The sequence below is a fragment of the Netta rufina genome, assembly GCF_964035555.1.
Source record: "Netta rufina genome assembly, chromosome: 25".
In the NCBI taxonomy this organism is placed as follows: domain Eukaryota; kingdom Metazoa; phylum Chordata; class Aves; order Anseriformes; family Anatidae; genus Netta; species Netta rufina.
The window spans coordinates 2,218,071-2,230,926 of NC_140149.1; the positions used below are offsets into that span (position 1 = coordinate 2,218,071).

Sequence of the window (12,856 nt, forward strand, 5' to 3'; positions counted from 1 at the left end):
GGGGCAAGATCCAGCCCAGCATGCTCTGCCCTAATAGGGTGGCTCATGTATCAGATCTTATTTCTAATAAGTTAATTTAATAGCAAAGGCAGTTTCATCTTCTCATTAAGAACTGGCTCATTACACAGCTCAATTGCCAAGTGCTTGTGTTGTATTACTTCTATCAAGTTAGCTAAGAAAACTTACTGATATCAACGGATTAATAATATTCATGGCTGAGGTGCCTGTGTCCATGGAATGCATCTTGCCAGCACATAACATCTTTCCAGATCTCTCCAGAACAGACGGAGCAGGCTGAGCCACGTAAACCGTGGTGGCAGCAGCCTCTTCTTGCTAACTTAGTTTCCCATGAGGTACTAAGGGACTTTTGGTGAAGAAGAAGCTGTGGACACAGCATGTGCCCAGAGAGGCAGGGTAACATCTGGACAGGCTCAGTACCATTGCGGGGCATGAGGCCATCCATCATCAGAGAGCATTAAGCGATGCAAGTTTCTAGGCATACAGAATTACACCTAGAATATAATATTTTAGATTAATTCAGAGAAAAGCCAAAGTGGAGGGGTTCATTCTTACTGAAGCCGCTAAGTTAGCATTAGCTTGGCTTCTGCTTTTGTGGCTGAGCAACCTCAGCTTCTTTTCAGTGATAAACGTAAGCCCCAAAGGGTTCCTGCTGTGCTGTCCAGGGCATGCAGCTCTATCAGCAGCCCTGGAGAGGAGAAGCCAAAGAGAGGTCTGAACAGCTTACATCCTAACTCCTGCTTGTAGCAGTAAGCAGTAAGTGCTGTTACTACTGTTATTTATTCCCTGTGATTGGTCTTCCCTTAGAGGAAAGACAAACTGCGAGAGCACATGCAGAGGATGCACAACCCAGAAAGGGAGGCCAAGAAAGCTGACCGAATCAGCCGCTCCAAAACTTTCAAGCCTCGCATAGCTTCCACTGACTATGAAAGCTTCATGTTCAAGTGCCGACTGTGTATGATGGGTTTCCGCCGGAGGGGAATGTTGGTGAGTGTCCATGTGCTCTAGCTTCTCTCACAAATTCTGTACTCACATCTGAATAGTTGAGGAATAAAGGTGTAATTCCAATGGCTGGGACATGAGGATGCTGTGAAACGGGGATAATTCTGTAGCTGGTTTGGGATTCTGCATCTTCTTTAAACCTGTACATCTTCCCTCCTCAGCAAATGTGTGCATTTGTGTATTTCATTGCCTGTCTTGTATGTCAGCTTGTCACCACCATATCTCAGCACTGTGTAATGTTGATTGATTTGTAATGCATTTAACAGAATATGTGATTAATGTATTGCATAGCTCAGCCTTAACTGCCTCTCAGCTTTCATGATGGTCTTCCCTGTCCTTTCCTCCTTCTCGAGTGGGGCCTCTGCTGGCCAAGCCCTGCAATCGCCACTGTGGCAGGATGTTTGCAATGTCTTGCTGCATATTTTATGAGGGTTGTAATATCTCCTAGCAGAGGTCCTTTGCATTACCTTGTTCTCAGCTACGTGAGGTTTCTGACAAGTTACTTTACCCCTTACCATCTTAGTTTGAGAGAGACTGTAAATGAGATCTAGCAAGGCCATGTTTACCTTCAGTAGCTGATTGTGAATGCACAATAACCCTTGCAACAGAAAATGCTTCTGGTGCTGCTGGCTAACATCGCTACAGTTTTGGTTTGGCAGTTATCCATGTCTAGGAGAAGGAGCAATTGTTTAGCTTCCAGATGTAATGTGCTCTCTTGTTCTTTCGTTTCTTTCTCCTAAGGTGAATCATTTATCAAAGAGACATCCAGACATGAAAATAGAAGAGGTGCCAGAGCTCACGTTGCCCATCATCAAACCCAACAGAGATTATTTCTGTCAGTACTGTGATAAGGTATGTAAGGAAGTCAGCCCTCAGAGGGTAGCTCAGTTCTAGACCCCTATGCAGGCAATTTATCTCTGCATAGCAACATCTGGCAGGGTTTGCAGCTCTTCTGAAGAGCTTGCAAACAACTTTCCTGCAAGCACTGTCCAAAAGAAATTGAGATGAAATGCACTTAGGCCAAGACATCTGAATACTAATAGAAAATTGCTGTCCTCCTGTGGTTGCTGTGTTTGGAGTAGGTAAAATGTAAATACTCTGATCCAGCAAGCAGTGACCTGCCCTTAGTCTTGTATCACTTTTTGCAACACAGGACTAAGTATCCTACCTAGCTATAATTCCTGAGCACTGTTGTGTGGTTTTTATTTGTTTGTTTGTTTGTTTTTGTTTTTTTCTGGTTTCTATATCACTTCTAAAAATGAGTCTGTAACTCCTTTTTATTTTAAGCAGCTTACTCAGTCACATGCCAGTAATTCCCAGTGTTCAGTAGAGCCCGAAGCTTCTCCTGCACTTTGGTTTCTGTTCTTACTCTCTGGCCTTTTGCTTTTTATGTATGTGGGCCTTTATTTACCAGGAAATATATTTTGACTGACTGTTCTTATCCTTAATACATGCTTCAGTGATGACTCCTTCCTTTTGTTCAAAGGGGAATAAAAAGATAGTTTTTAAATAATGCTATAGCATGTTATTTGGTTTGTGCCAAAGAAGTTGTTATAAAAAAATATTTCAATTACTGAATGCTATTAGAGCAATTCAATGCTTCATGCAAGAGTGGATGCATCACCCTTCATGACAAATTACAACTTTTACCAGTGGCTTCCCTGACATTTGCACTTCAAGAATGAACTAGAAAGGTCTTCCTTTCACTTCCTGTCCTGCTGTGATGCTTTGTTCTGGCATACAGCATGTTCTCAAATAGCTTCTGCGTCCTACACAAGTAGTTGCTTTTATAGGCTGATTAAACACTAAAATGTGTATGTCTATCCATGCGTGATGTTGTAATTATTTGGGGTTTCAACTAAGCATACTGTCTAAAGCAACATGCAAACCTTCCAGGTGAAGACAGCTGGTATCTGTTTTCTGTGCTGACCTTGGGCTTACACCATTTCCATTCCAAACTTTCACCCTGCAGGTGTACAAAAGTGCCAGCAAACGCAAAGCACATATCCTGAAGAATCATCCTGGTGCTGAGCTACCTCCAAGCATCCGGAAGCTGCGCCCTGCAGGCCCAGGAGAGCCAGATCCCATGCTGAGCACCCACACTCAGCTGACAGGCACTATAGCCACCCCTCCGGTCTGCTGTCCTCATTGTTCCAAACAGTACAGCAGTAAGGTACGGGGGTCATCTCCTAGCCTCGAAGCACAGCCTCTCCCTGGCGATGCTCTTTCACCTTGGTCTTTGTAATCTGTCAGTCTGCAAGCAAAGCTCTTTTATTCTGAGCCACAGTGCTGGTTTCATGCTGTGTATTGACAATGCAGGCGCAGCCTGCTAGCTTTATGGCAAAAAGGTTCCATAAATAGAGGACATGAGCTTGAAAGAAGAAATGTAAATGCTGCCAGTATGTGGTCACGAACAGAAAAGCTCGGAAACTACTCACTTGTTAGTTGCAAGGGAGAAGGGTAAGGAAACAAAATGGGGGGGAGGGAGGGGAAGTGACCCCAAAATATTTAGCTATGTTGGGGTTAAAAAAAGCCTATAGGTTCTTTTGAGGCAGTGTTTCAGTATCAGATAGCTCTAATCAACAGAAGTTTTGTAATCTTTGTTTCCTTTTTCCTGACCAGAAAATTGTGTAGAATGAATCTTCCTGCTGTTTTACTGAGGGAAACCTAAAACCTGCAGTCCACGTGGCTGTTAGATTTCAGTTGACCCGAAGCTGAGAGGCCAACCACCTTTCTAATGCTCTTTTGCATCTCTGTAGACGAAGATGGTACAGCACATTCGCAAGAAGCACCCGGAGTTTGCTCAGCTCCCTAACACAATACATGCCCCGCTGGCGACAGCTGTCATCAGCTCCACTCCTGCCGTTCTAACCACTGACAGCACTACCGGAGAGACTGTTGTGGTAAGGATTGAAGATGTTAAATCAGGCCAACGGAGGGAAACAAATGGGACAGAAGCCCTCTGGTTGTAGTCTTAGTGTTCTTGGCAGACATCATTTAAAAACATGTGTTAGGACACTACTTGAGGTCACTTCTGTTCTTGAATCTGTGCTGTATTTTTGCTCATCTGGGAATTATATACTTCTTTTTAGAGCTCTAGGGATTTGCATTTTTTCCTACTCCATTCCCTTCAGAAATGTGCTGCTGACTCCACGTAATACTTTTACATATGCCCAGTTAACTCAGGAATCCACATCTCATGGATTTTCACTGAGGCTGTTCTCCTCAGGTGCTGATGATCACAAGGACGTGTTAAACAATGATAGACAGAGAACTGGATCAAACTCCATTCAGAGGAGTCAAAATTCTGCTGTAATCCTCTGAGCAGTGCAGTACTGAGTGTTGTAAACCTCCAGTGGTTGATTTCTCCACTGCTAATGCATCAACTGCTACAGAAGTGAAAGTAGAGAATAGAAAATCAGTCTTATGTCCTTTAATGATGCTGGGATGCTGCAAAGTTTTTAAGAGCCCTATTAGCAACAATTTAAAACTCCTATTTAAAGATTGAAATTGGATAAGAGACTGTTTGGCTTGATAGTGGGCAGACTCACCCATTAAATGTTACTGCAAATTTTAGAAATACAGTTGTCAAGAAAAGTATCACCCTGGCAGGTGAGAAGGAAACATGGAGCATGTCTGAGGAAGCACTACTGTATTTGGTAACAAAAATTCTGCATTAAGAGTTGTCTCTTAGTTACCCAGACAAAAAATGTTAAGTCAGAATATTTTTTTTAACGATTATTGTATGTTAAGTTTACCCTGGATGATCCTGAGTAGCATTTAGAGAGTAGAGCAAAACTAGCAGAAGATCCCTGGTATAAGTGTTATATTCAGTGCAGTGAAAGAATTACAGCCCTGCAGAGGTATTCAGTCCAGAAGACAATATGAGATGATATTCTTTCAATCTTTCTACCTGTGCAGACAACAGATTTACTGACGCAAGCGATGACGGAGCTGTCCCAGACCCTCACAACAGACTATCGAACTCCCCAGGGAGATTACCAGCGGATCCAGTACATCCCTGTGTCTCAGTCCACGACAGGCTTGCAACAGCCTCAGCATATCCAGCTGCAGGTTGTTCAAGTGGCCCAGGTGAGTAACCAGCTGCGGCACTTGATCTGCTTTTTGACCTTCTCATACCAAGCTTGTGCTTTTTGGGGGCTGTATTGCTGGGAGGTTTGTTAAGGCTTAGTTACTTAAAAAAAATAAAATAAAGTGGTGTAGACAAATTGCTTGGTGGTGGATAGAGGTCCTATCATAAGCATTGTGTACTGGGCATAAATGTTCCTATCAGTCTTGGTCACTTTGATGAAGACTTTATCAACAGAGTCCTAATTTAGTTCTATCTGGGCAACTTCACTTGAGTCTTCTCTAGGCTGGCTTTCCAGCAACTGAAAACTGGGTCAGTGGGTGACCTGCTTCTGTGGTTGTGAGGACTAATTTGTACTTCCTTTTCTCAGTGAGCCAGAGCCAAAATTTAGAAGTACAGAAAGCATTTGCTTTTTCATTCGTATTATCTATTAGAATATTCATTCTCTGTGATGCCCAACAGCCTCCTAAAAATAAAAACAGAGTGTAGCTAGGAAAAGTGAGCTGAGGAAAATTTATATTCAGGCAACTATAAGAAATCACCACAGTATTCAAATCCAGTAGGTACTGGATGAAGCTGAAACTACCATGTCTTTGTATTTGAATCTGAAATTCAGTGTTCTCTGACATAGTTATTACCAATTTAATTATGAATTTGGTTGATAAAGGCCTAAACTATGGCCCCAGTTAACGTAGACCATGGCTGTTTTGACAACATAAGAGCACAAATACAATACAGGAGCACAAATTCCTGCAGCTGATACTAGATTTATCAAGATCTGAGACTTGTAATTAAATTAATCATTATTAACAGGTGTTGCTCCAAAAAGCTTTTAATTAGTAAGACTAAGCACTTTGTCCTGAGGCACAGCTATGTCAAACTACAGTACAAGACATGCAGTTCTTGAGTATGCGCGTACTATATGGACAGATACTTACAAAGAGGGATGGTCCCGTGGTTGTGATACTAATCCAGTTTTTCAGACCCTTTGACTCACATCTAGCCTCTGCCACAGACGACTTGTATGACCGTAGGCAAGTCCTTTCTGTTGATACCACCAGGTTGTGACCACCTCAGTGCAACTGCATCTGTTAAGTGTGTTTTTCTGTCTCACAGGAGTGCAATAAATACTTTATTGCTCCAGATCTTGTCACAGAAGTTTATATGGCTGCTTCTGCAAAGAATGCAAAATACACACCTCTGCTTTGATTTTCTGTCTAGGCTACCTCACCTCACCAGTCCCAGCACTCCACAGTAGATGTTGGGCAGCTTCATGACCCCCAGACGTACACGCAGCATGCCATCCAGGTGCAGCACATCCAGGTCACAGAGCCATCATCAGCAACTCAGCCATCGTCGCAGGTATTCCACTCTTCTCTGTGCAGCTGGTATATTCCATACTGTGATGCAGGACAGAGTCTTTTGTATGTCAATTAAAGGACCACACATGAAATGAGTGCCACTTGAGCATCTTTGAGATCATCAGGTGGTTCCCAAATGTTCATAGGGCTATTTGTTATGTTTTTAGAGCGTATACGTGGTAGAGATAAACGGCTAGAAATGGACAAGTTTACAGTTATTTGTGGTTGAATAAAGTTAGCCAATTGGAAGATGTAAATGAAAAGTGGTGTTCTTCTAATATTTGAATATATTGGTATTGAATATCTTCTGGGATAGTTTAAAGCCTCTGGCTTCCATCCTCTATCAGACTTGCTACTGCAGAATCATAGAATATCCTGAGTTGGAAGTGACCCACAAGAATCACTGAATCCAACTCATGGCTCCATGCAGGGCTACCTAGAAATTAAAGCATATGTATGACAGCATTGCCAAAATGCTTCTTGAGCTGCAGCGGGCTTGGTGCTGAGACCACTTCCAGGGGAGCCTGTCCCAGTGCCTGACCACCCTCAGTGAAGAACTCTTCCCCAGTATTCTATCTGAACCCCCCTGATGCAGCTTTGTGCCATTCCCTTGGGTCCCATGTATCCTTTGGCAAGCCATGTCTCTCTTTTTCGATCTTACCGACCACAGAGAGACACAAGCCTGGGGGAAGGGAGGAGAACTTTGCAGTTCTTGTACTCAATATGCTATAGAAACTCCCACACCTCTTTTCCCTTGACGAGGAGGCTGTGCTTATAACAGTGCAGAAGCATACAACCCTTCAGCATGCTGGAGAACACTTACTTTTTTTTTTTTCTTTTTTTTAGGTTGGGGGCCAACCTTTGAGTCCCTCCTCACAACAATCTCAGCAGGAACTCAGCCCCTCGCAGATGCAGACAGCTACATCTACACAAAACCAATCCCTCCAGCAGCAGCAAGGGTCTTCAGTCCAGCACACATATCTTCCCAGCACATGGAACTCATTTCGGAGCTACTGTAAGTGTCAGCAGTAACTGGAAGTTTGGCTAGTGTGTAGAACTGCTATGTTCTCCATTTTACCAGCCAACAAATGGGAGAGAATATCTTCCAAATGGGAGAGCATGTCTTTGTAGATCTTTATGAATATTAAACAATTTTAGAAAATGAAAATTGTTGTATTAGCTTTTTTTTTTTATATATACTGTACATCTATAATTACTTGATATGTAGTCTGGACAGGCAGACTGGGCACCTTTAATTCAAGGATCCTGCACTCAGCAGGAATCCATATAGTGAATAGCAGCTTGTTCAAATTTGGATGGATGCTTCAAAGAGTCATACAGGAGATGAGGGTGACATGAAATGACTTCATGTCCATAAAGCTCTGGATGATAATTCTGTGATTTCTTGGGGGTAGAACAAGCTGTTAGTTATATGCATGAAGAGAATCCGCAGCCAATGTTATCTGGTATAATTCTCTTGAGCAGAAATTCAGGTTGCAAAAAGCCTTTTAAAACTCCGCAGGCCTCAACAACTACTCTTGTTATTGATGCAAGACTTGATTATCTTTCAAGGTGATCTTTGAGTTTGATTGAATATTTTGATTCTCCAATTTCAATTTTCAGCATCTGAGATTCAGATGATGACCATTCCTCAAGGCCAGTATGTGATCACAGAGACAGCTGTAGGTACACCTGTCACCACTGTCAACACAGGGCAAGTGAAAGCAGTTACTCAGGTAAGGAAAAGAATCATGGCCTTTTCTTTTTGTCTAGAATAATGTATCGAGCTTTTAAAGCCTTTAGATTGAAGGTTAAAGGAATTCTAAAATGATGACAGGGCCACAGAGAGCAATGGTGCATCTAGAGAGGTCTGTACTGTATTGTCTGAATGGACTTTGGCTTTCTGTAATGATTGCAGTGAGTTCTACACGTATGCTGGGTGGAATCTCTAGGCAAAACAGCTAAGAAATGCTGTGTCATAGGCTAAGGAGAAAACTGCTACTGGTAAAATCTAGTAATGTTGTCGACTTTGAGGTTACAAAAGGCAAGACATAATCTCATATGTGTAAGGGAATCATTTTTTTTTTTCTGAGGTAGCATCATATTCCTTCATGTGTCAAGAACAGTTTTCTGCACCTAGCCATTTGCAAGGCCCATGCCTGTCAGACCCTTGTATGACTCCTTGGGGTTTAAAGTGTTCACTTACTCACATTTGTGGGAGAAGGTATGATTCAGTGGCAGTAAAAATATTTACAGCTAAGCTGTATCCATGAGGCCAAGTTTCAGAAACATTTCTGAGAATTACTATCTCACCTAGGAAGCAATCCAGCATAAGGAAGTGTGGTAGTTTTACTACACTGATATTGGACACTGGAAATGAAACTTCTGCTAGAACATATGGAAAATAGAAGAAACTTTCAGAATAGTTGTATTGTAAATTGCTATTTTAATTTCTAATGGTGGACTAACTGTATAAATAGTTTAACTGTTCATAACTAACCCAAATTTCAAAGTAGTCCAATGTACTTTAAAGCAGGGGTCTAATTTGTGTTACCTTGGTCTCAGAAATAACACTTAAAAGCATTACATTCTCAACTTCAAAATTCCTTGTTCATACCAAAATGTCTTTCAGCACAGCAGCAGGAAAGTAGAAGATAATTACAACAGAAAAGATATAGAAGATGAAACAATTACTTATTTTTTATATTCTTCATGCAGACTCACTATGTGATATCTGAAGGTCAACCTGATTTGGATGTCAAACAAAACTCTTCGCTCTCCAGTGAGGTACAGGTTGGTGTTTCCCAGCCGCCAGCCCATGCTGATACGTTGGAATCTCAAACGAGTAATCAGCAGCAAACAACCCAGTACATAATCACTACAACCACCAATGGGAATGGGGGCAGTGAAGTGCACATCACTAAACCAAGAACTTTCTCAGCAGAACATGAATGAAGAAGCCTTGCAGTGTCATTTGCTTGTACTTTTCACCTCTCCCAGAAGCCCAAATGTATGGGTGTCCTGGAGCTCAATACGTTTTAAAGTATATGCTCACTTAACTTCAACTAAAATATTGGAGCTCTTCTTAATGCTTTAAGAGGGTTGAAGTCCTCAGTGACCATGAAGAAGTACCCTCAAAATCCTTCTGGGATAATATTTTATGCAGCTTTTAACAAAAAGGACAAAAGGAGAAATGAAACCTGCTTGCCCTGGACTTTTTTGGCATGTCTGCTGACCCTTGTTTCTTCCTTCATGGAAGTGTCTCTGGTAAACAACTCTTATTTCAATTGGAAGGGAAAAGCTTGCCCAAGTGAAGGCTAATTGGCAGATTATGATGTATGTATATTTTTAATAGGAGCCGTTAAACAGGAGGACATCATGTAAATTGCCAGAGTATGGCAGAACCGCTTCTTCTGTCTTTGTTTCAACAGCCAAGTTGAAAGGGAATATATGCTTGAGAGCAGACTGCCTGAAGAAAAAGGGCAGCAGCAAAGCAGTGACTGTGTATGTGTGTGGGGATGGATATAGCAATGAAGCTGTGAAGACGTGCAGAAGCAGTCCATTAAATTATTATTTTTCCAACCCCTCAAACTGTTTACATGCTGTCTCCCCTGCCCTACTTTACCAAGCAGTTCCAGAAGAAGGAAAAGTGCAGTCTTAACCCCATGTTTGGAACAAACTGATCAAAACCCTAGTAGCACATAATGGTAATATAGAGCCACTGTAATCTCTTTTCCCCTCCAGAGTTTGCAGGGAAAATTGCCTTTTTGCCTGTAAACAAAAAAGTTTCACCTTAGCCTGCATTGCAGCTTCTGCTGTGACCTCTAGCGACAGTTGTGCCAGGAGAAGCAGGTACAGGAGTACACCTCTGAAGATGCAGGGTAGTTATCTCTGTTGCCATCTCAAAGTGGATGTATTTTTCTCTTGAAGACTGAATGGAGAGTTGGTTATGCTGATTTTCCAAACACCTTGTTAACAATGCACTGTAATTCCTTTGGACAGTTTCATAAAATGACCAGCCTTGGACTCAGGAAACACGTACAAGAAAAACACCAATGGACCACTATTTATGGGACACAGAAAGCCATCTGCGAGTTGCCTGCTTTGGTAGACCTGGTCTACGTACAGAACTCACATTATTCTTAGGGACCAGGAGAAAGAAAAAGTTTTATCTTTTAAGGCAGTGTATTTTTTTCTTACATAATTCCCCTTCACGGGTCTTGTTGGTTGGTTATTTAATGCATTCTGGTATTTGCAAGAATATGACTACATCTCCATTTACTGTTGATGGGATATACTGTTTGTGTCTAAACCTCCATTCACTCTGCTTGAAGCCTCATCCCAGAATGTCAGTGTACCATAGGATACATTTATTTATAAAACAAAAGCAAAGAAGTTTTGTCTTAATGGCCCTTGAGAAAGGACAGAAGAACTAAGAGAGGATTTTTTTTTTTTTTTCTAATTTCTTCTTACATTGCATTGAGCACGAATCTGGAACTTTTGTGTTTGTACTCCCACAGAATGAGATGAGGATTAACGATGTGAGTAGGTGTTACACATGTTTACAGGTTGTGGTGTCAGGCCTTATGGAGTTAAAGCTCTTAGACATGAGAGAACTTAACACTCAGACTGAAAAAGTGGATGTCTTGTTACTTGCTGGCAAAGCCTTGTAGCATGTATTGCTTCAGTAAATAACATTTTAAATATGGTATGGAAATAGTGACTGTGCATGATGAGATAAGTCCTGTTTAAAATATTGGACAGCTCAGAACTGTTTTGAGGTAGCTTGAAGTGAGTTGCCAAAACATAGATTAATTTGTGCCTGATATTTTGCTTCTCTTTCTGCAACCACTGTACTGGGGCATTAATTAATAATTGGGGCATTAACATGATTGGTAAAATTTAATGAAGACCTGAGCTCCCATTTAGTGTAGTGCAGCGATGAGTCCTTCAGTTCAATGGATTTGGGAGGTCATCTACTTTAGCAATGCAGCCAAGCAACTGCAGTTGTCCTTGCTTCATCTGAAGTCATGTTGCTGAGCACTTTTGAGTAACAGGCCATTACGATGTTCATCTGGGTGAGCAGAAAGGAGCTCTTGGTTTGGGCTTTGCCTTGTGGCATCTTTTTCAAGAAAAGGGTCTGTTTTCAGACTGCTAGATTAATAACACGAATCAAATGTGGTACGAGTAATAGGAAAATAGGAAACTTGGAAATGGGATATTGCAAATGCACTGTTCTACAGGAGCATTTTTAAGTCTTAAAAGCTCTGTAGTCTTTAGAGATGATCAAACTTTGTCTTTAACAATATTGCAAATGTGGGATTAAACAAACAAACAACAAAATTTTGTTACATTCAACTTTGTTAGAAAGGATCACAGAATGAGGTTGCTTGTTCTTGTACCAGTTATTTAAAGCTGAAAACTACAGGGTATTCCAGAAAACAATTGTAAAACAGCATCTTTGAACTCACATGTTCCTTATCAAAGTTTCTGCTCTGTCCCACAGTAATAGTAGTATACTTATCCATCAGCTTGACACCAGCATTAAGTGATTCACTGTGTCTTAAGTCAAACTGATGCCTCATTGGGGGAGAAGCGTCCCTGGAAATCAAGCATTGTGAATTTTCATTCCAAAGTAATAAAATATAGTGATTACCCAGACTGGGGGAGAGAGCAGAACAGCCCCACAGCACAGCTGTGCTACTGGGACTGCTTTTAAAAAGAAGACAAAAACAAAACACAACAAAAATAGCCAAGATTTCTTTTTTTTTCTTTCTTTTTTTTTTTTTTTTTTTTTTTTCCAGTTTCTGCAGTGCAGAAGGCATAGGACTTACTATATTTTATTATTATTTTTTAACCAGAACCACCCCAAACATTTGTCTCTTAAAATGATGTCCCGCTGGAGCTTAATGCTGCAGTACTCTGCTACCTGCACAGGGCATGTTTTGCTCAAAGATGGGAATTGCCATGGGGCCTTCTGGGGCCTCAGGCTTTTCTGTGTAGGTGTTTTGGGTCAGTTTCTCAACCCTCACCCCATTAAAAATTAAAATTAAAAAAAAAAATACACCTCTCAGACTGCTGGGACACTTGGGACGAAACATGGTTGTTTCCATGGGATGCTGCAGTGGCTGTCCCACATCGCTCTGCCCGCTGTTATTTAAATGTGTATGTTTATTGTACATTCAGTGACTGTTCTAGTGTTAATAGTCTTGTGCTACCCGGCAGGTGTAAAAACGAAATTAATAAATTCCTTTTTTTTTTTTTTCTAAATACTGAGCAGTGTGATCTGTGCGAGCCTCCCCTGGGTGAAAAAAGGGACTTTATTATTGATTGATCCAAAACCGGGCTTTATTTATTTATGTATGTATTTATGTATTTATTTATC

General features: G+C 41.3%; 1 protein-coding gene across 3 annotated transcripts in view; it reads left to right on the forward strand.

The window, feature by feature from the left end:
• PRDM10 (PR/SET domain 10) overlaps positions 1-12,690 on the forward strand; it is a 44,903-nt gene extending 32,213 nt beyond the window's left edge. For all 3 annotated transcript variants that reach the window (XM_084301558.1, XM_084301560.1, XM_084301559.1), the window contains 9 exons: positions 826-1,005; positions 1,762-1,872; positions 2,993-3,193; positions 3,780-3,923; positions 4,942-5,112; positions 6,332-6,472; positions 7,318-7,486; positions 8,095-8,207; positions 9,190-12,690. In XM_084301558.1, the coding sequence (XP_084157684.1) occupies positions 826-1,005; positions 1,762-1,872; positions 2,993-3,193; positions 3,780-3,923; positions 4,942-5,112; positions 6,332-6,472; positions 7,318-7,486; positions 8,095-8,207; positions 9,190-9,426 (1,467 nt within the window). In that variant the 3' untranslated portion in view covers positions 9,427-12,690. The remainder of the gene's footprint in view (positions 1-825; positions 1,006-1,761; positions 1,873-2,992; positions 3,194-3,779; positions 3,924-4,941; positions 5,113-6,331; positions 6,473-7,317; positions 7,487-8,094; positions 8,208-9,189) is intronic.
• Positions 12,691-12,856: the final 166 nt, after the last annotated feature.